This window comes from Misgurnus anguillicaudatus, chromosome 22, assembly GCF_027580225.2.
Source record: "Misgurnus anguillicaudatus chromosome 22, ASM2758022v2, whole genome shotgun sequence".
NCBI lineage: Eukaryota > Metazoa > Chordata > Actinopteri > Cypriniformes > Cobitidae > Misgurnus > Misgurnus anguillicaudatus.
Genome location: NC_073358.2, coordinates 51,525,077 through 51,549,005, shown reverse-complemented (window position 1 = coordinate 51,549,005; position 23,929 = coordinate 51,525,077). Strand labels below are relative to the sequence as shown.

The following is a 23,929-nucleotide window of genomic DNA, read 5'->3' as shown; positions in this document are numbered from 1 at the left end:
CTAGAGAAGTATGTGTTTTAGCATGCACTAGAAGCGTACAGTATGTTTTAGTGTGCACTAGAGAAGCATGTGTTTTAGCGTGCACTAGAAGCATACAGTATGTTTTAGTGTGCACTAGAGAAGCATGTGTTTTAGCGTGCACTAGAAGCATACAGTATGTTTTATTGTGCACTAGAGAAGCATGTGTTTTAGCATGCACTGGAAGCATACAGTATGTTTTAGTGTGCACTAGAGAAGCATGTGTTTTAGTGTGCACTAGAAGCGTACAGTTTGTTTTAGTGTGCACTAGAAAAGCATGTGTTTTAGCGTGCACTTGAAGAGAACAGTATGTTTAAGTGTGCACTAGAGAAGTATGTGTTTTAGCATGCACTAGAAGCGTACAGTATGTTTTTGTGTGCACCGGAGAAGCATGCGTTTTAGCGTGCACTGGAAGCGTACAATATGTTTTAGTGTGCACTAGAGAAGCATGTGTTTTAGCATGCACTAGAAGCATACAGTATGTTTCTAGTGTGCACTAGAGAAGCATGTGTTTTAGCGTGCACTAGAAGCGTACAGTTTGTTTTAGTGTGCACTAGAAAAGCATGTGATTTAGCGTGCACTTGAAGAGAACAGTATGTTTTAGTGTGCACTAGAGAAGTATGTGTTTTAGCATGCACTAGAAGCGTACAGTATGTTTTTGTGTGCACTAAAGGAAACATGCTTATGCATGCAATAGAAGTGTACAGTATGTTTTAGTGTGCACTAAAGGAAACATGATTTTACACTAAAAGCATACAGTATGTTTTAGTGTGCACCGGAGAAGCATGTGTTTTAGTGTGCACAAGAGGTGTACAGTATGGTTTCAGTGTTCACTAGAGAAGCATGTGTTTTAGCATGCACTAGCAGCATGAACATACAGTATGTGTTAGTGTGCACTAGTGAAGCATGTGTTTAAGCATGCAATAGAAGCATGAACATACAGTATGTTTTAGTGTGCACTAGAAAAGCATGTGTTTTAGTGTGCACTGGAGAAGCATGCGTTTTAGTGTGCACTAGAGGTGTACAGTATGGTTTCAGTGTGCACTAGAAAATAATGTATTTTAGCGTGCACAACAATTGTACTGTATGTTTTAGTGTGCCTAAAGGAAACATGTTTTTGCATGCACTAAAAGCATACAGTATGTTTTAGTGTGCCTATAGGAAACATGCTTATGCATGCAATAGAAGTGTACAGTATGTTTTAGTGTGCACTAAAGGAAACATGATTTTACACTAAAAGCATACAGTATGTTTTAGTTTGCACCGGAGACGCATGTGTTTTAGTGTGCACAAGAGGTGTACAGTATGGTTTCAGTGTGCACTAGAGAAGCATGTGTTTTAGCATGCACTAGCAGCATGAACATACAGTATGTGTTAGTGTGCACTAGTGAAGCATGTGTTAAGCATGCAATAGAAGCATGAACATACATACAGTATGTTTTAGTGTGCACTAGTGAAGCATGTGTTTAAGCATGCAATAGAAGCATGAACATACAGTATGTTTTAGTGTGCACTAGAAAAGCATGTGTTTTAGTGTGCACTGGAGAAGCATGCGTTTTAGTGTGCACTAGAGGTGTACAGTATGGTTTCAGTGTGCACTAGAAAATAATGTATTTTAGCGTGCACAACAATTGTACTGTATGTTTTAGTGTGCCTAAAGGAAACATGCTTTTGCATGCACTAAAAGCATACAGTATGTTTTAGTGTGCCTATAGGAAACATGCTTATGCATGCAATAGAAGTGTACAGTATGTTTTAGTGTGCACTAAAGGAAACATGATTTTACACTAAAAGCATACAGTATGTTTTAGTTTGCACCGGAGACGCATGTGTTTTAGTGTGCACAAGAGGTGTACAGTATGGTTTCAGTGTGCACTAGAGAAGCATGGGTTTTAGCGTGCACTAGCAGCATGAACATACAGTATGTGTTAGTGTGCACTAGTGAAGCATGTGTTAAGCATGCAATAGAAGCATGAACATACAGTATGTTTTAGTGTGCACCGGAGAAGCATGTGTTTTAGCATGCACTAGCAGGATACAGTATGTGTTAGTGTGCACTAGTGAAGCATGTGTTTAAGCATGCAATAGAAGCATGAACATAAAGTATGTTTTAGTGTGCACTAGAAAAGCATGTGTTTTAGTGTGCACTAGAGAAGCATGTGTTTTAACATGTACTAGCAGGATACAGTACGTGTTAGTGTGCACTAGTGAAGCATGTGTTTAAGCATGCAATAGAAGCATGAACATACAGTATGTTTTAGTGTGCACTAGAAAAGCATGTGTTTTAGTGTGCACTAGAGAAGCATGTGTTTTAGCATGCACTAGCAAGATGCAGTATGTGTTAGTGTGCACTAGTGAAGCATGTGTTTAAGCATGCACTAGCAGCATTAACATACAGTATGTTTTAGTGTGCACTAGAGAACATGTGTTTTAGTGTGCACTAGCGAAGCATGTGTTTTAGTGTGCACTCTGATGGTTCTGTAAGCGAGTGTGTAGAGAGATAATTCACCTTTCACAGACCATTAAGCTGGAAAACTGTCGTTTGGGCACCTTGAGTACTTTTTCCCCCTGCAGTCAAAATAAACAGACTGTTTACACCGCACTCATGCTTCATGTGAGCACACCTCTGAGGACAAAATGGCCTTTATTTCACTTCTGAGTGACTGTAGTTTTATAGCTGACTGTTGGTTTTGTGAGGTTTCTAGACCCTAGAATATAAATGTAACCGCTCTGATTGGCTGCAGCACCGCTGAAATGTATCTGACAGTTTTAGTTAGCAGGTTTGTGTAAGATCAATGCTCAGTCAGTCTCCAGCAACAACTGCAAAACAGCCACCTTAGTTTGTTATCACAATGTAACTTTATTATACTTGGTGGAGCAATTAGCAATATTTGTATATTATGGACCAATTTGTGCCTCATATCATAAAAATGTGCAGATTTTATTTCCAGTTGTTATTTATGTTGACTTTGTGTTTTACATTTACTGAAAAACTTTTGATATCAAGATATTTCGGTTTAATTAAAACATGCTTTTAAAAACAAAGAAAAGGTGCAGTAGAGAAGTGATCCAGGTCTTTGTAGTTACTGATGCATTTGTGATTGAAAAAGACTTTCCTTTTGCTCTTTGATTATTTATTGCAAACTTAACTACATTTAGAGCTCAAAGCAGTTTTGAAGCAACACTTGTTTTCAATTGGAAATGTAGGAGCAGCCAAGTCTTCAATGAAAAGTTAGAAACAGGTTAACTGCTGTATTGATATGGAAACTGCCGTCTGTATAGTTATGGTTTACTGTGAAGCATTTTTGTTCAGTCTGACCTGACCTGAGCTGAGCTGTTCTCCAGACATTCAGGGTGGAGATCCGTTTCCTGATGGGAATCTTCAAAATGCCAGACTGTTGCTCTCTTTCCATGTGACTCTTTATGTACTGTGGAAATACTGTAAATGAACACACACACACACACACACACACACACACACACACACACATAGGAGCTCAGCTATAGCAATTTTTAAAACTCTTAAAGGATTACTCTTTTATAAAAAAAATCTGATAATTTACTCACCCCCATGTTATCCAAGATGTTTCTGTCTTTCTTTCTTCAGTCAAAAAAAAATTTAAGGGGGAAAAATTCTGGATTTTTCTTCATATAGTGGACTTTAGTGGACCTCAATGGTTTTCAATGCCGTTTAAAATTGCAGTTTCAATGCATATGGGTCTTATCTAGCGAAACGAAAGTTCATGGAGAGCCACCATGTGCTGTAGCGATGGCAGTGTAGTAGTTATTTAATCTTCATGAAAACACTGAAATGAATCAATTGAGCACATTTAAGACAAACTCATAGTGTTTCTTGTGAGATTGAATGCCAGAATTTATTTACTGACTCATCTGTTCCTCTACATCTGTGCCTTTATAAATATTCAAATAAATATATCATATCCAGGGTGCAATTTGTGAACAAATCTAAGGTGGGATGTTTTTTTTTAAATATTTTTATTTATGAAATGTATATATTAACCTTCTAAGACCTGGTATGTGGACATAATTTTTTTGTTGTTTGCACCATAATACTTAATTCTGTGTAACTGGAACCTGTTATACACAAACGTGGACAATTACACTGCTTCAAGTTCAAAGAAACATATTTGGTTATTATATCTATTGGTTCTTCCTAACCCCAAAATAGCTGGAAGAAATCTGAAAGCTCGGGTCTTAGGAGGTTAATATAAATAAATATAAAATATTATAATTATTCTGGTTATTAAAGGGTAAATATGATGCAATCTGACTATTCCAAGTTTAAGTGCTATAATTGGGTCCCCAGTGCTTCTATAAACCTAGAAAATGTGATAAAGATCAACCCAGTAACTTAGTTTTGGTAAACCATTCTCTGCAAGCATGTGAAAAAATAGGTATTTGAAATTTGGCTCTACTTATGATGTCAGAAGGGGATCTTATTATAATAATTACGTCTCTTAATCTGCACTATCCAACCACGACACTGACATTTAGTGCATAGATCAGCTCATTTGCATTTTAAAGGGCAAACCCAAAAACGGCAAATTTTTGCTCACACCTACAAAGTAGGGCTGTGAATCTTTGGGTAGACAGCGAATCAATTCGATTCACGATTTAAAGGTTTCCGATGCGATTCAAAAACGATTTTTGCTAATCAGAACGATTCAATTCGATTCGATTAACAATGAAATTTGATTCGATTCGAATATTAACGATTCTGTTCTGTAAATTTTTGTATACATCTGCATCTGAGGAAATAAAATAAGTATTTGGGAAATTCAAGACCATTTAATAGATTTTCAATAACTTGATTCAGGACTTCAGTTTAATAGCTTAACTTCTTAGGACTGAAAATACATTAAAGCAAGTAAACCAAGAAAAATAATACAACTTCTACATATTCAATGCACCATAAGCTCTTATTGTAAACATTGAATACATTTCCTGAACATTTAGGACATACAGCAAAGTGTGTAAATACAGCAAAGTGTGAGTAGCACTTCTCACGTCTGACCATGAAATACTAGCTGCTTTAGGTGCAGGTATGTCTATCTTAATGGGATGGCGTCTTTGGAGATGGTTGCTAAGGTTCGTTGTATTTCCAAAGTATTTTAACTCAGATTTACAATGTTTGCAAACTGCAACGGACTTGTCAATCTTTCCAATTACTTTGTGAAAACCGAAGTAATCCCAAACCTTTGACCTCATGTTGGCTGGTGGGTTGCAAATTTCTCCTTCGTGTCCCTCCATTTGTGCACTGTCTGCTGCGTTTATTCAAATGACAGCAAACAGGCCTGCCGCGAATTGAAGATTAGTGACGTAATGCACTGCGTCACTGCAGTGGGTGCGCATTTTACGTCGCAGATGTAACTAATTTAAGATTTTTTTTTTATCCATCGTATTTGTTAAATAATCACGATTCATTCGATCTTTAAATATAAAATCGAAACAAACGATTCAAAAATCCAGGTTTCAAGATCGATGCATATGCATCGGCAGGATTTGTAATCGATGCATCGAGAAAACGAATGAATCGTTACACCCCTACTACAAAGTGGCGATTTTAACTTGTTATAATAAATTATCTATATAATATTTTGAGCTAAAACATCACTTATGTACTCTGAGGACACCAAAGATTTGATTTACATCTTGTAAAATGTTCCCTTTAAGCAATTTCTTGAAATAAAATATGTATAGAAATATCTTACTCGCACCCACCCTGAGCGAGAGTCTTACTGCTCCGGTCCGGCATGAGAGTCGGACGCTCTAACAAGGAAGTCTTTATACTTTGCATTAGACATGCAAAAACACTTGTTTATAATTATAATATTTAATAGAAAAAATGCAATGCACAACGTACTTCAATATAACAATAAATAGACTATATATGCCTACTTGGGTTTGATAATGGATTTTTTACCTGTTTTTTTGCTTTCCTGTGTCATCCTGTAAGTTCTCGTTGATTAACGACGGTAGTTTCTGCCGTCTCATCCTCATTGGTAATATTACCTGGATTTGTTTTGGAACGGTTCTGTAAAATACGATGATATACTGCTTGGAATTCTTTTCATTTATTATTTGGCAGCATTTTTACTCATATTAAATTATCTTTATTATGGGCCGTTTATATGGCTGTTTGATGACCATTAATCATGGTGGGATACATTTTATAAAAATAATTAATCAGAGGAAGGGATATAAAGACCGGAGGGGGGATAATCCCCCCATGAAATCGCACCCTGATCTTATCATATAATAAAGTTGATCTTTTTAATATCCATAGAAAAACACAAAGCCCACATGAAATAAAACATTCACTTGACTACAGTTGTTTTCAAGTTTATCTTCGAAACTTAAGTGTGTCTTTAAAAGTAGTTTGAATTGGAGGATCAATCACTTTTGGTCACTGCTGCATGTATATGAGTACATTGTATCACTAATATCCTTTACAGATGCTGTTTTGGGGTCCTGATGTGCGGCAACACTAAAATGTGTGTCTCAGTGCACACCTCTACTTTTACATCGCTTTGATGTTGTTAAAGATGTTGTCCTTGGGTCACAACCTCTGACCTCTAATCTCCCTGGATTTTAGAAATCTGAGAAATGTTTGTAGCTGCAGGATTTTAGACTTTCTCAAACGCCAACATGAAAGCAAATCATACTGCATGATTTGATGCACAACCCCTATTGTGTCTCTTTGGTCTTTATCTTTTCTTAGAAAGGTCAGTAGATGGAAACAGGAAGTTGATGGGTGGTGAACAGGAAATGACCCTGATCTAAAACTATGAGGTGATGTTTCAGAAGGGTGCACACTAGAATTCTTACAGGGTTCCCACGGGTCCTTGAAGTCCTTGAAAGTTTGTGAATCTGGGGGAAAACTTCAAGGCATTGGGAAGTTTACACATACATATATTTTAATCTATTTTATGCAATAAGTTTTCTGGAAAAAAAATCCATATTATTCCCTGTGTAGTGTAGGATAATATCATAAAAATTCTAGACTTTTTAAGCACACGTACTAAACTGTTGGCTTTAAATGCTTATATCTTCTGTATGCGAATGTTGATTCAAACCAAAATGCTTTTTGGCATAGTTGTGTTTAGGTCTCGGGTTACGTATGTAACTGTTGTTCCCTGAGAAGGGAACGAGACGCTGCGTCTCTCTTGCCATACTTCCTGCGTCCCTGTAACGCCGTCTTTGGCAATATTTCAGATAGCGATATACTTCCTGGCTCCCGTCTCATCTTGTCTTTGTCGTTAAGCCTCACTATTGGTTGAATTTGATATACACATTCAGATGCACTTACCCCTGGAGGCGTCCCCAAAGTGTCACCGCAGTGACGCAGCGCGAGTTCCCTCTAAAGGGAACTGTAACAATGTATCTTTAAAGGTAACACAATGTAACCTTGCTCTCACTTGAAATGTGTCCCCACATTAAGTCCTTGAGGGTATTAGACCTGAAAAGTCCTTGAAAGGTCCTTGAATTTGAAGTTAACTAAGGTGTGGGAACCCTGTTCTTATTATCGTTAATGACTTAATATCGTGCTGTATTAAGGGCTGCAAAACGATTAATGGGACTATATTATGTATATGTGATCCTGTCAGTGAAATTAATTCTGTATAAAGCCTCAAAATCTTTGAGATTTTCAAAGTTTGCTTTCAGTCATTGACTTCTCATTGGTCATTGGTCACTAAAAACCCACAGCAGTCAGTCTCTAGTCTCTAGTTAGTATGTCTACTTACAAGACATCAGAAAAATAACAAAGCCCCCCTCCGCACACACACACATATGCAGACAATCCCTCCCTATCCTGGCAGGAAGGAAAGGGCGACGTAAACATCTAAAGGAAGTGCAGTGTGTGCAGGCCGTGTGTACTTTACTATAGAGGACTTCAGTGATCGTCACCAGACACTTTATATCGGCTTTATATCATTCACATGTGAACAGTATGTGAGCGACTCAGAAGTGTGCGTTAGAAGTTTAGCAGCAGCAGCAAACCCGCTGGACCTCACGAGAGAGACGAGACTTCATATCAGCGTGCCAATCAAAGGTGAGCGCGCTGGCACTTGGCAAGCGACGACAGGGAAAATGCGAGACTCTGGAGAGGTATGCGGCAGGCGTGTGTGTGTATGTGTGGGTATGTGACTGTGGTGGGTGGCAAAAATGTTTCCCAGCATTCCTGTCGGACTACACAGGCACCTCTGACATGATGTTGGGAATTAGCAGTGTATGTGTGGTATTTCAGAGAGCTGCTTTGAAGCCGTGTTACTGACATTTCAAAGTTTCTGTTTTGTTATATAACTGCTTGTTACTCATCTGCAATTCAAATACATTATGTAATAATTCATGCTGGCAGGTTGAGGCTTATAAAGTATGGTGTTTATTATAAAAGTGTTATAGTTATTTAGTGGTGTTTGCTATGGCAGCATCTCTACCGCGCTCTTAAAAATAAAGATGTGACACAGTGCCATTGAATTATTTTTGGCAGCTTCATGAAGAACCTTTAACATAATTCTGAAGAACCTTAACTGTTTTACAAAAGGTTTGGTAACACTTTACTTGAAGGGTACAGCTGTAAAGACTTACATGATGCCTTCATAATCATGACATGACACATGTCATTAACATGAAGAAGATTTTTATGCACATTTATGACAGCTGTCATTGAGTGTAATTGAAGAGTTTCGTTGCAAAACGAGATAACCACCATTTTTTTAATTGTTCAGAAATCTCGTTTTTTTTGTTGTGCATTCCAATTAATTTCAATTCAACTGCAGTTGGTTTGTTTTGATTTAAACCTTCATAACTTAAAAATACAGCTAAGTAGCACCATAAAACAAAATAATAACATGATAACATAATAATAAACATGTTTTGACAAACATGTTAAAAAATGGATTTATCTCGTTTTGCAACGAAACTCTTCAATTCGTTCAGTTATGTCCTTTTTAATCCAAAGATGAAAAGGTTTGGGATGTCTTTGTTATGACAACTTGACATTACCAAGACAACATTTTGCCAGTTTTTGCTAGTGATACAAATTGAATTTGTCATTAAAATGTCATTAAGTGTTAATAATCTGTCAAATAGATTTATAACTGGGTCATGAATATTTTTCTTGACCTCAACTACAGTGGAACAAATATAATGTGTCATTAAAATGTCATTAAGTATTTTATAACAACATCATAAATATTCTTAAATAAAATTGATAAAAGTATGTTTTATTGCATTTTGAGACCTATTTACCTAAAATTAAATAAGAACAGTACAATTGTGGGTTAAGTCATCAGGGTTCCCACGGGTCCTTAAAATCCTTGAAAGTTTGTGAATATGTGGAAAAAAACTTTAAGGACCTGGGAATACATGAAGAGTTTCGTTGCAAAACGAGATATCCACCGTTTTTTTAATTGTTCAGAAATCGCGTTTTTTGGTTGTGCATTCCAAATTAATTTCAATGCAACTGCAGTTGGTTTGTTTTGATTTAAAACCTTCATAACTAAAAAAATACAGCTAAGTAGCACCATAAAACAAAATAATAACATGATAACATAATAATAAACATGTTTTGACAAAATTGTAAAAAATTTATTTATCTCGTTTTGCAACGAAACTCTTCACATAGATACAGATCATTGAAAGTGCTTGAATCTATTTTGTGCAGGTTTTCTGGAAAAAATCCATATTATTCCCTGTGTAGTGTAGGATAAAATCATACAAATTTTAGACAAAGTTGAGTTTGACACATGAAAACATCTTTGGTTACGTAACTGTTGTTTCCTGAGAAGTGAACGAGATGCTGCATCTCCCTTGCCATAATTCCAACACCATCTTTGGTAATATATTAGATAGCGATATACTTCTTTACATTAAAAATGACATAATGGAACAAACGACACTTAACGACGTTTATAAATCTGTTTCATTTTTATGACACATGTCATGATTATGAAGTTGTCATGTCAGTCTTATGCACCTTCAATTAAAGTTTTACCAAATGTTCTTTGTATTAGAAAGGGGGTTCTTTAAAAGTTATAAAAACTTGGTTATTTTAAGATCTTTTGACAAATTGAAATTTTGATAAAAAAGTGTTTTGGGGGAACTGTAGATGTTGAAACATGTTTTTTGGCATATTGATCCCCATTGGCAAAACAATAGTTTTACTGCAGTATCCGTGATTTATCCATGCTTCTTTTTGTTAAACTTTTTGGTTATTATTACTCTGGACAAGTTTTACACTGACAAGATTTATTTAGTAAAACTTTAAAATAAGTTTTTATTTGGGCAATTCCATGCAAATGTCAACCTTATCATAAAAAGTAAAGTTTTTAACCATACTGATATCTTAGATATGACCTTGCAAAGTCTCGGTTAAAGATTTTTATCATGTTTCATAGTTAAGTGTGTGCAAATTTCAGAATTGTCATCATGACAGGGAAATGTCACATCCATAACGTTGTTTATTCCTCATAAATGCGCATGCAAAAATTTAAATAAATATGAAGAGCCATCCGTTCTCTATTTGTTGCTTATTATTGCTTCAGGTTTGTGCATTTTAACCTTTTAGGCGTCACCCCACCCTATTGAGTTAAATCTACACTCTTGGAGCTTTCTAATCAATATACAGTTTGTCATGATTAGATAAGAATTCATATGCAAACATTGAAGTAAATGTAGTCGTCCAGCTGGTGGGACAGTGACAATTAGCAGAAATTTTTTTTTGAGGCACACTCTCTTCATAAATGAATCAATTACTCTACATAATTTATTTTATAAAACACTGTTGAAATGTCTATTCTGGAGGCTTAGACCTTTCCAACGATATATAGTTTGTATTGATAGATTAAAATTTACATCAACAATATTAATGCAAACTTAGGTGTCCCATATTCGGGACGGCGACGCTTAACAGTTTAATTCACAGAACTCCTACAAAGTATGTTGTCTCCCAAAAACTATAATAGAAAACATAAGAGATTTTTCTGCTGTCTGGACTCTATCATCAGAGGTTTAGGAAAATATAAACATATGTTTTAATATACTGCTAATAAACACATTCTCTTTTATATTTCAAGTTTTGACTGCAAATGTCACATCCATAATTCTGGAATTGCTGATTTGTCACCATTAGTTAGCTAACATGAACTAACAATGAACAATGACTTTACGTCATCTCAGTTCATGTTAGTTTCAGCATTTACTAACACATTTTTATAATCTAAAGTTGTAACAGATTAGTTGTAACATTCACTGTCATAAACAATTGTATTGACATTAACACAGCTTATAAAGACTGAACATCTATATTGCTTCTTGTTAGCTCGTGTTAACTAATACATTAAATAATGTTAACAAATACAACCTTATTGTAAAGTGTTACCATTTATTCTGACTTACGATTACTATGGCACTCATTTTTACAACAACTTCACTGGTTCACCTCTTTCCTGAGTTTAATAAACAGAGATCAGGTTAAATGTGTATACTATGTCTAAAATAAACAGCTGAAGATGAATATACAGAGCGAGTGTTTAATGTCTGAGTGTTAGTTACAGGTTTCTGCTGAGTTGAGTATCGAGTCTCTGAACTGCTTTAATGATCCGGTTTACTTCAGTTAATGAAATGGAAAGAGAAGTTAATGGATTAGAAACCTGAAATGCTGGGCTGTGTGACTTCAGATCCAGAGTCAGCAAAGTCTGTCTGATTTACTTTGCTAGCTCGATGCAATACCAAATCATTGTGCTGTGTTTAAAGGAGTGTAATGTGCAGATTTTCTTTGAATTTGTGTAGTTTTCATCATGTTTTTAATGATTAAATAGCACTGTTTAAGGTTTACAAAACCTTCTGGTTTTACAGGGAATCATAAACTTATTTATTGATCCCTCATCTTTTAATGGAGAAGGAATTTCATGTTTTGTTTTTTAGCAACAAAGCGTCAGTCATTCCTTGTTGCCGTGAAGCGCGGAAATGTGAAAAGACGAACGCATCGCGAGCATGACGAGAGCGAGACGATTACAGCCAAGGTTATTACTGTATTTTTTGACGACGATCCGGATTCAAATGTAACTCCACCGCCGGAATATAACTTCGCCTGTGCTTTTGTTGTGTTGTTGTATTGTTTTTACAAAGACAAAACAGAAACACAGATTTCAAACACACTTTTTTTGTCTAGAAATATATTTTTAACTTTAAGAAGTAAAACAACCTTACTGAGTAAAGTAACTTTATGCAATTTATTTGTTAACTTATACCACGGGTCTGTTGAATGCTGCATTCTGATTGGCTGAGAAATGTTCTATGGGTGTGGATTATTTTTCTGTAAACCGCACACCTAATTTTTCAAATGTCTTAAAAATAGGCACCAGAGTAATGTTTGTGGTAACCGTGGTATAAGCGGAATAATTGACTCCGGTCCTTTGAATTATTTGAAAATAATGCACACCTGCGGTGTAACGGCACTCCGCTTCGCGTCGTGCCGCATTACCACCTTGGTGTGCATTATTTTCTTATAATTCAATGGCCCGTCGTCAATTATTCCTTACTTATTCCCCACCATTGACGAGTTATCTCGTCAATTAAGAGAAAACATTTGCATGAAAAAATGTGTTCCTGATGAGTTTTTATGGTAATCTAAAATGCCGCGATTATCCACTAGATGGCGCTTTTACCCAATTTATAAAAAACTGAAGCAAAAAATTATTTATTAATTTCACACTCCGTATATGTTTTGATAATCATTCTGTATCTGATCTCTAACAAAATTTCTTCAAAGAAAAGGGCAATTATTTCAGCTTTTTGCTAGAAATTTTTTATTTTTTTTTTTAAATCCATATTTAAGAGTTTATAAACAGCAAAAAAATACAGATAGGATGAAAGTTTTTTTCCCGTTTTGTTTGTTTATTGTTTGTTTGAAAACAGAGGGTTTGTTCTTTCAATTGATATATTTGTATGTTTATATATTTAAAGAAGAACATTTTCCTGGAAGGCATTTTGTGAAACTTTGTGAAAATTACAAAAAATGCTGGCGGGCAACTTTTCAAAAAAAGGCTGGTGGGGAATGAGATAAGAAATTAAATACTGTTTTTGTCATTAATTAAACATGTAATTTATAATCTTTTGTTCGGTTAAAGAAGCAGTAATTATTTACCTCATTACATTTTTTTTAAATTAAGAGAATATTGCATAACTATTTTGAAAAATAAATGTTAATTTATATGTTTGTGTAAACTTGAATAATTTTGTATGTTTCTTTCTTAATTCATATTTTCTCACTTAAATTATATATTTTAAATTTCGGTAACATTGCTTTCTTAATATGGGCATCGGCCATAAAAAAACCCATATCTGTCGACCACTAATCAGTAGCGCAAAAGGACATGAGGTCACACCCAGGGAATACAAATGTATACTTTGTAATGCACTCACTGTATTTCGCTTTGGATAAGAGAAGATCAAATATTGTCAGGCTTTCTCTGACTCAGATACTTTATTGTTTGAGTACATTAAAGATGAGGAGACATGAAGGTTATATGTTATATTAAAGGGGCTTGGCTGTACACTTCTCAATGCTTTTAACTTAATTGTGACCCCCAGAGAAATGACATTGACATACGGTCTGTATTGATCATATGGGGCTTTACGTCGCTTATGTCCCACACGAGTGTTTCATCAGAGAAATGAGCCGAGCGTCTGTACAGTAACACACACACCACAATACATCTGTGTGACTGGTTTTAATAACCACTGTCATAAATATCCTCTACAGCTTTTTCTGCATTATGCAATTTCCTTTGTTCGTTTTATTTTGTAGTCAACAGTTGAAGGAATGACTTGTGTACTGATAGATAAAAGTGTGATCAAACAAGACTGAATATTTAAACAAGCAAACGAGTGTTCAATGTCATATGCAAAGAACCTGCAGTGTTGGTTTTTAAAATACAAACTAAAAACTGCTGGGTTATTTTCAACCCAGCTTTGGATCTAAAAGGACAAACCCAGCCCATTGGGTTGTAATTTAATCAATGCTGGGTTATTTCAACCTATTGTTGGGTTAAATATAAACATTTTATAGTTTATTTTAACCCAACAGGTTGGGTTCATCCCTTTTTGACCCAACGCTGGCCTGTAGCTAGCGTTGCCTGTATTTAGTTTAATATTGTTACTTACTCTACTTGTTTTTTATAAATAATAATCAACTTATATATTTCAAAAAGTCTACACAGTTAATGTTTATGAATTGCGCAATTCAAGTAAAAAGTCAAAAGACTTAGTGCTGTTTGATCCTCTACATAAAAAAGTTGGGTTATTTGCGGCAGTGTTGGGTCAAAAATAGACAAACCAATCCGTTGTATTAATTTAATCCGGAAAAAGTTTATACTTGACCCATCAGTGGTTTAAAAACAACCCAGCGTTTGGATTTAAACAAGCCAGCATAGGTTGGGTTCTTCCCTTTTTGACACAACCCTGTGTTGAAATAACCCAATGTATTTAAAACACATTTTGGTTTCAAAACTCTCTTACCTTGGACTCGGTTTGTTTGCGATTTATTGCTGGAATGCTTGACGGAAAGTTCTTTAAAGTTCTTGGGAAACGCATCGGATTGAAAACAATTTCTAACACATGGAGTCGTGCTGTGACTCATAATGGATTCAATTAGCCGCTATTGAACGACCCCCTTGTGATGCATTTGCAGTCTGGCAGACCGCCTGCTATAACCGCATTAGATGAATGAAGCGTTATTATGTATCTGAGCACGGCAACGTTACTGCGTATCGAGAGGTGAGAAAAACGAGCGCTGATTCACAAACGCTTTTGTACAGCTGAGAGGATTATTATGCTAATCGGTAGATTTATTATACTCGGGTTTTCAGAAGAGAGTTCGTCCATCATCGCTCTCCTCTTTAAAGCTCTTTAATGTGCTCCGATGTCAAACATTTGTCTTTCTGCAGCGACATTTCTTTTGACAAACAACAACAATTAAATCACAGACTCACATGTGTTCGATATGCAAAAGTGTTCCTGTAGCTTATTTAATAGGGATGCACCGATACCAATATTCGATTACTTCAAATGACTACCGATATTGATAGATAGCAATTGTTTTGCTTTTTACTCTTTCTTTTCAATTATTATTGTCATTAAATCCTAGAAGTGTAAGGCGTACAAATTGCAATTCTGTTGGCATTGTCACCCATTTCAACATAATCACACATAGGGCTGGGACAACCCGATGACGTTGACGCAAAATATGCGCGTCGATTTGTCAGACCCAAAATGGCGGCGCCAGAAAGTAGTAGCAACGCGAGTTGTTCCTCGCAAGCATAGATATGTACACTAGGGCTGTTTCTCAATTCAAAGAACGGACTTGCGTCCTCGTGGAGATCGAACTTGCCAGGCGACCTCGGAAGAACGAACTCAGAAGGTCGCAAGAACACAGAACGCACTTATGAGAATTGAGATGTGTGCGATCTTCCTGTTGGTCACCTGACCTCCGCCATTGTTTTGCCGCAATGACTTATGGAGCGTGAAGCGATTTTAGCGCGCAAGTCTACACTCGATGCATCCTCGATATCAAGAACACATCCGGGTATTTTCATGCGTCCTCTGTACTTGCGTTCTTGAGAATTAGAATGAACTTCGACTGTTAATGATGACGTAGAGCAAGGACACGAGAACGCAAGATCGCTGAAGAACGCATATTGAGAAACAGCCTAGAGGTCGCCTTGGCTACGGCAGTTCATTGGACTGAATGCATCAAATAGAGCCGCCATCTTGAAACAGGGGAACCCCACATCAGTGTCATTGTAGGCAATGGTGTAACGAGAAAAAAAATCACCATAAATCATCATGAATGCGATTTTCTTGGTTTTCTTTTGGTTCGTTTCAACAGACAGACATGTATTTAGCATTGACACCAGAAAAAAATTAAAGTTTTCATATTTTGAAAATCTACTTTTTCTAACTGTAATGCATAGTGCTAGTAGGCCTAACATCAATACGCAGCACAAAAGTTTGGCAACGTCTATTAATTCGAAGTACAGGCGGAGATAGCAGCATTACCTAGCTACTTCCTATGACAAGACCCCTGTTCCAAGATGGCGGCGGTTTTGACGCATGCTTAGAACCCCAAGGCGACATCTAGTGTATATATCTATGCTCGCAAGTGTGAGCAGTGCGTAAGCGGCGCGTGTTTTTTTCAGCGCCCATGTTAACAAGCATGCACACCGCACGCATGAGCAGCGCTGCGATTGTTTCTGTGTCGGTTCTGCTGCGCTGCTCACGCTTAATTAAAGTGACAGTGGTTTGTTTATGGTTTAAATGTGTATTGACGCGAAAAAGTGTAATTTTACCATAAAATCATGAATGTGGCGCCAAGTGTGTTTTAAACAGTCATCACTTTGAGCAATTTAACAGAAAGTAATGAAATATTTAAAAACACACTGTAACCAGAAGACTGCGCTGTAATTCACTCTCTGCCCAGCACTAAATGAGTCCTCATCTATCTTAATAAACTTATGAGAAACAGATTTAATAATGTATGTGCTTCTTAAGTCTATAATTGTGTTTATATCTGTCATTACATGGACTAGAACAGCACGAAAACAATGTGGATTAAACAAATCACAGTTATTAAAATTATACTGACCATCAAAAGGCACATTGAAGAGGTTTTGCTCATAAATGCATGTCAAATAAAGTAATGTGAACTTGAGATTTTTATACTGTTACTAAACTGCACAGTATGCGCTGCAAATGCTTTATTTAATGCTACCTCTGACTAAGACTGCATTACTTTGCACTTGTATAGTATTTTTTTTATTTTTTGCAGTGTTAAGGACTTCATGTTTTTTTCATTCAGATATGTAAATTAACATGTATAAATTGCTATTAGTTAATTAATGGGGAGATTATCGAGAATCGCTTCGAATCGAAATCGAATCGGACTGATAAAATGAATCATTAGATTAATTGATGCATCAGAAAAAAATTTGCACAAGATTAATCGTTTAAAAAAAATAATCGCTAAATTAGTCGTTTACAAAATAATCGCTAGATTAATCGTTTAGGAAAAATGTTTATCCCAGCCCTAATCACACAAGTTGAGTTCTGATCCAGTTTTTCAGCCCTTTTCATTGACAGGATATAATCTGCCTTGATCATCGACTATTTTTAAACAATTGGACAATGTGGAAAAAATTGTTTTTATCTGTCAATACCAAATATTTGCTAATATATCATGCATCTCTACTCTTTTAGCATCACAAAAGGTTGTGGGTTCGATCTCAGGGATATCTATAGATTAACGTAATCGTTAACATATTTATTCAATTTGAAAAATTCAACTGGAAGTCCTGGTTTTATTTATTTTAATGCAACATAGCCTGCTTTATTTTGTATATCTATAACTGTCTCTGATGTGTTTCTGTTTCTGTGCATGTGAACCTGATGAAAGACCCTTAAGTCCGTGAGTGCTTGAATAATATCAAACTATCTACAGTCTTATCACGGTCTGTTTCTTATTTTATTAGAGAAACGTGTGTTTATATCAGGTCAGTAAAGCAGACCTCTTCAACTCCAGCTGTGTTTCATTTCCTTATGTAGGGTTTTTTTTTCTCACGTTGTCGCTGTATTACGATCTGAGGGATTTTCCAAGGTTTCTTTAAGTGCGGTATCTTTGATGATATCCTCAGTTCTGTGTGTGTTTTTGTGTATTGCTTGTAAATACATTGGGAAATAAAGTCTTTCTGAAAGGATTGGGTGTGTGTGAGTGTATTTGCTGTTTATTATGAACTCTCAGGATCTGGCACAGTTGGTTTTGGTTTTGGCTTTTCCTCTTTTCTCTCCACTGTGAAATAGATTTGATTTGCTGATCCCCTGTAGAATAGAAGTGATGATTCATTTTATTTTGGCAACTAAATTGTTTAGTTATGGATGCCAGTGCATTACAAGCGAAGCTGATGTCCGGCTTGTTTGTTCATGTTGTGCTTTGAATGTGGAGTGAATAATGGCGTTCACAATGCCATGAATAATAATGGCGTGGCAAGCATGGCCGCCTGGTGGTGCGACGTCCCTGAACTCTCGTTTTTTCATAATCGGCACAGACTCGTTTTAAACCTTTGACTAAGATTTGTTCTTTGAGTTTTTAGGTTTATAGTGAATTTGTTTATGTTTAATATACTGTACAGTAATATTTGTGTTGTTTGTTGTGTTGTTTTAGCTTCATGTTGCTGCTCTGGCGTCTCTGAAGGGTGATGTGGTGGAACTGAACCAGCGACTGCTGCAGAGCGAAAGAGAGAGAGACACGCTGGAGAGGAGGCTCGCTGAAGCACAGGTCACAAACACACACACATACACTTAAACTTACACGAACACTCAATGCAACACTCAAAAATACACTCACATACACACACAAACACTTGAACACTCACACAGTCAAACACACAATCAAATGTTCACACACATACATACATTCACACACAATCAATCAAAAACACACACACTTACTCAAACATACAGACACTTGAATACACCAACACAAAATAAAACATGCAAATACACACACACACACACACACTCATACTCAAACACACACATAACCATGCACACACATATGAACACGCGCACACATACACATGAACATGCGCACACACACACACACACACACACACACACACACACACATATGAACACGCACACACATTAACGTGCACACACATATGAACATGCATACACACATGTGAACACGCACACACACATTAACGTGCACACACATATGAACACGCACACACACATGAACACGCACACACACATGAACACGCACACACACATAAACGCGCCCACAAACACAAATGAACATGCACACACATGAACACACACACACACACACATTAACGTGCACACACATATGAACACACACATAAACATGCACACACATATGAACATGCACACACACATTAACGTGCACACACACATTAACGTGCACACACATATGAACACGCACACACACATGAACATGCACACACATATGAACATGCACACACACATTAACGTGAACATTAATATGAACACACACACACATTAACGTGCACATACATATGAACACACACATGAACATGCACACACATATGAACACGCACAAACGGATGCGCACACACACACAAAAGCACATTCATACAAACACTCACATACACACACAAACACTTGAACACTCACTCAGTAAAACACACAATCAAACATGCACACACACATGAACGCACACACAAACACACATATGAACATGCACACACATGAACACACACCTATCCTTACACACACACGAACACACACCTATCCACACACACACGAACACACACACATTAACGTGCGCACACACTCGAATACGCACACACACATACATACAAAAACATACACACATACAGATTTTTTAAGCTACTGAACTGTCTATAGGTCAGTGTTTTAATTCATCACAGGTGTGTTCACTGCAGCATCATTATGTGAAAACACATCTCAGTGATTGTTGTAGTGATGCATCATGGGAGATTGTGTCACTCGGCTGAGGTCAGATTGTTAAGGGTGTGTGTGTGTGTGTGACGTGTTTTCTGTGAAATTGTGTCTGTGTCATCTTCTGTGAGTAAATGTTTCCATTTCACGTTAAATAAACGTCTCACAGTTTTCCTCTCATTAGGTTCGCATCTCTGGAGATGTGATTTGTCATTCATGTGGCATCTCTGATTCACACACTAATGTTGAGAGCCCCAGTTATCACCTCCAGAAGACGCTGTAAATAATCCTAAAGTCTGACATACAATTAATGACATCACATCATGCCATGTGAACAACTATTTGGGGAATCATTTCATCTTTTTTTTATAAATAACCAGTTTGTTTGTTGTCGGAGTCGTTACATGTGTAAATCCATATACCTGTATATTAGATGAAGGTTACATCTTGTTGTTTAGTTATGTTGGACTATGAGCTCTTCAACAGCATCTCAGGCATGACTGGTAAACACTAAATAATAACACTGTTGTGCTTGTAATTGGTTGCATGAGTGTTTATTGTGACACATCGCAGTAATTGAGTATCTGACAGCTCATTTTTCTTGGGTACATGCGGGGTAAAGCACATCTGGATTCATCTAATGCTGTGCTTTCAACAGATCCCCCACAGTAACCCTGTCTCATCTCTTCTCCGGCAGTGAGACAGGCTCCATCTGTCGCCAGTTCATTATGCTGTGAGCGAATGCCTGGTGTCAGTCGTGACTGACCGTACTACAGCGTGAACCACCTGTCTGAGCTGTCAGTCGAGGTTTAGCACCGGTCCACTGTCCTATAGTATGTTGATTGATGAACAGACTGGAGTATATGGAGTGGTTAAAATGCAATGCTGCTAACCAGAACGTTGCTGGTTCGAACCCTGTAAGAAGGAGACCTTATCAGCCAGTAGCTGGGTTTCCATCCAAATCTTTTTAAAATTAGCAAAAAAAGAAAAACAAAGAAATGCGAATTGGGTGCGTTTCCATCAAGTTGTTAAAGTGATTAATGGTGTTATTGGTAACCAACAGTAAATAAAACAAGGCACGCTTACAAAATGGAGCTAGGACTGCATTTAGTTTCGATTGAGCAAGTTAAAAATTTACTAGCAGCACAGCTTGTAATTGCTGTGCACAGAAGAAGGAATTCAGCATTTTTGATGCAGGCACCAGCAGCAAGGGCATTATAATAACGTCGAGCCCCATATATGGTCAAGACATCCTCATCTGATACAGCTAGACGATCAGTGTCGTGGGTTTAATGTTCGCTACATCAGAATCTATTCATCCATCTTACAGCATTCGCATTTACTCTTTATCGCATAAGTCAAAAACGATCTCCTGCAAGCTGAAAAACGCTTTTGCGAATTAAGGGATTTTTATTCGAAATTTTGCATTTCTATCACTTGTTTCTTATGTGATACTTCAAATGCACATAAAACCCAGCTTGTGACAGGTGACACTATGATAAAATTACATATTAAAGAGCATCTATTTCATTGCTAAAAAAACAACGTTATTTTGTGTATTTGGTTTAATACAATGTGTTTGCGTGGTTTATGGTTTAAAAACACAGTATTGAATTATGATAATGTTGGTCTTGTCTTCATCACCAATCCCAGGAAGTAAAAGGTTGCCTACGATCCGTGTGTTTGTCGTAGTCCAAGAAAAGAGATTTACGTTTGACACGATAGCTCGCGTCATCGTTTACTTTGGGGTTTGTACCTTTTGCACATTGCTAACATGTACTAATACACACTTACACACCAAAGGAAATGTAAAAATGTGAATCGGACAATATGTGCTTTTTAAACAAAAATATCGTATTCTCTGACTACAAGCCACTATAGGCCGCATCATTCAAAAATGCGTCATTAAGACAAAATAACATATATAAGTCGCAGTGGACTATATATCGCGTTTATTTAGAAAATTATTTCACAAAATCCAAGTCGAAGAACAGACATTTAATCTGGAAAGGCAAATTATTCAACTTAACAATAGCAGACAGAACAGCAGGCTGAATAGATGTCTGTACGTTAAAGTAATATTATCAGTTATTTAAACGATAAACCATAGCATACAGAACTTACCTGTAAGGTTGAATTGTCTAAATTAACCCAACAAGCCAACTAGCGTGAAGTTCGCAGACTTCTTCATTCCGCATCACTGAATCTATTGAATTACATAAGTACAGGAGCAAAAAAAAACGCGGCTTATAGTCTGAAAAATAAGGTAGTTGAGATACTAGGGCAGGGTGTTGAGACCAATTTGTCAATTCGATTCTTTTGCATTTTATTTTGGTTCGATTTTGATTCAATCCCGTATCGGTTAGTAATCAATATTTCGCTAACATTTTAGTTTTTCAGACATGGAATTTATTTGGTGTGCTACATTCCTATGGGGCATTAGCGTTAACGCTTGACGGAAGGCGTGTCTGAAGAATGGACAACAACCAATCACAGTGGCCGAAACAACTACATACTCCTTAAACGTTTTTAAACGTAATTGGCTAACTATGCATTAGGTTACTGCATAACGCATGCGTTGGCGCTTGAAAATTTGAGAAATGTAAAACTTCTTCTGCGAGCAACGGCAGTGATGCAGCGCCGACGGATCCACAAGTCAGTTCGGCAACGCATGACATCACCCATTTAAAGTAAATGAGAAGCGTTTGTGCTTACACCCCGTGTGAATGTACCATAAGATCTACATGTAATGCACGGATCCAATATACTGTTACACATGCGTTTTCTTACTGAATCATTCACATTTACACAACAGACCACCTTTACGAGGATAATTGTGGAATTTTGAAAATAATTTGTGTAAATATTTCCGTTTTTGTGCATTGTCTAAAGCCTTGAGATGCGTCTTGCTGGTTCCTTTGTTTGAGAAACCTCATGAAGCTTTGCCTCGGGCACATGTACTGACTTTTGACCTGGACCTCTCATACCACTGAGAGTATGAAGGTGTTTTGACCTTTGACCTCCAGTCTGTTTCATTGAGCACTGTTAAGGGGATCCATTCTCTCTGTGTTGAGTACTGTGTTGCCTTAAGCTTGTTTTCCCATGAAGCGGCACTTATCATCCACTCCGAGTTCTCTCACGAAACAAAGCTTGTGTTGTTGCCAATGTGAATTAGTGTTGAAACAGAGCCATAAATGTCAACCGCAGTCCAAAAAACAGAGTACTGAATCAATGAGGTGCTGATCATTTAGCACACAACCGCTTAATTAAAGACTAAAATGAAAAGTGAGAACATATACCGATGTAAAGTTACGATTTACAATCTTAGCGCTGTGAAATCTAGCGTGTTGTCTACATAGGCAGCTGTCTTCTAAGCCATCCAGACTGTATTACAGCTTTATTAAGGTCACACTATTGTAGTACACCATGCATCATGTAAATTGTGCTTCTCATAGGAAATGTAGGGTACATATTCTGTTGTGTTATAGTAAAAAAATGTATTAATTTATTTGTGCTATTGACACGATTTTTCACTGTTTTTCGTGCCCCAGGAGCACGCATGTCTTTTTAGTGGGACACAGCACAAATTTCTATAAACCGACTTTCTGTTTCATGTCATTTTTTATCATTGTTTTTCCTATTTTTTAATCATTGTCTCTTTAGGTTAGTGTTAGATTCAGGGTTTGCGTTAGAAAGTAATTTTATGCATTGGTATCTACATGTTTTTCGTCCGCTTTTAAAACTATTCTCGCCTGGAGTTGGGGTTACAGTTGTGGTTTAGGTTAGGATGTCGCAGAAAGTGACAACATCAAGTGACAATGGTTCGTGCTGTGCACCACAAAAAAGACATTCATGCTCAAGGGGCACGAAAAACAGCGGAAAATCGTGTCAATGGCACAAATAGATTAATAAAAAAAACTATAACATGAATTTCCGTGAGATTTGTTTGTGCATATTTGATAGTTTTTGCCTATAGATACAGGTCGTATCTATAAAGATTGGTTAAACTCTGTAAGCTTTACAAATCCCTTTGCTGTTTTCCTCAATTTTGTAAGGTCGCTTCGGATAAAACGGTGTCTGGACATGCCTAAATGTAAATCCAGCACAGTTGCTAAAATACTGAAAACATAAAAATATAATGTAGTACACACAATGCAGAAATGTTATGTCAAATTGACCCTTACGAAAATTAACCATAGTTTTTGTGGCAAAAGTGTAGTGTGTATTGTTTATTATTTTTTTGGTGTATTGATTACTATTAACAAAACTTTGGTGATTTTGTGGTAACCATGGTTTTACAACAGTAACCATGTTTTTTTGGTTTTAACTAAAACCATGCTTAATTTTCGTAAGGGGATATAAATGTGCTGTGTGTAAATTTTAACTG

At 36.7% G+C, this 23,929-nt stretch overlaps 1 protein-coding gene across 4 annotated transcripts in view; it reads left to right on the top strand.

Annotated features, from left to right (window-relative positions):
- mcc (MCC regulator of WNT signaling pathway) overlaps positions 1-23,929 on the top strand; it is a 93,177-nt gene that overhangs the window by 24,993 nt on the left and 44,255 nt on the right. For 3 of the 4 annotated variants that reach the window (XM_073860239.1, XM_073860240.1, XM_073860241.1), the window contains one exon: positions 18,260-18,373. In XM_073860239.1, coding sequence (XP_073716340.1) covers positions 18,260-18,373 — 114 coding nt within the window. Of the gene's footprint in view, positions 1-7,879; positions 8,149-18,259; positions 18,374-23,929 lie in introns of those variants that run through there. The other variant, XM_073860242.1, reaches the window with a different exon arrangement.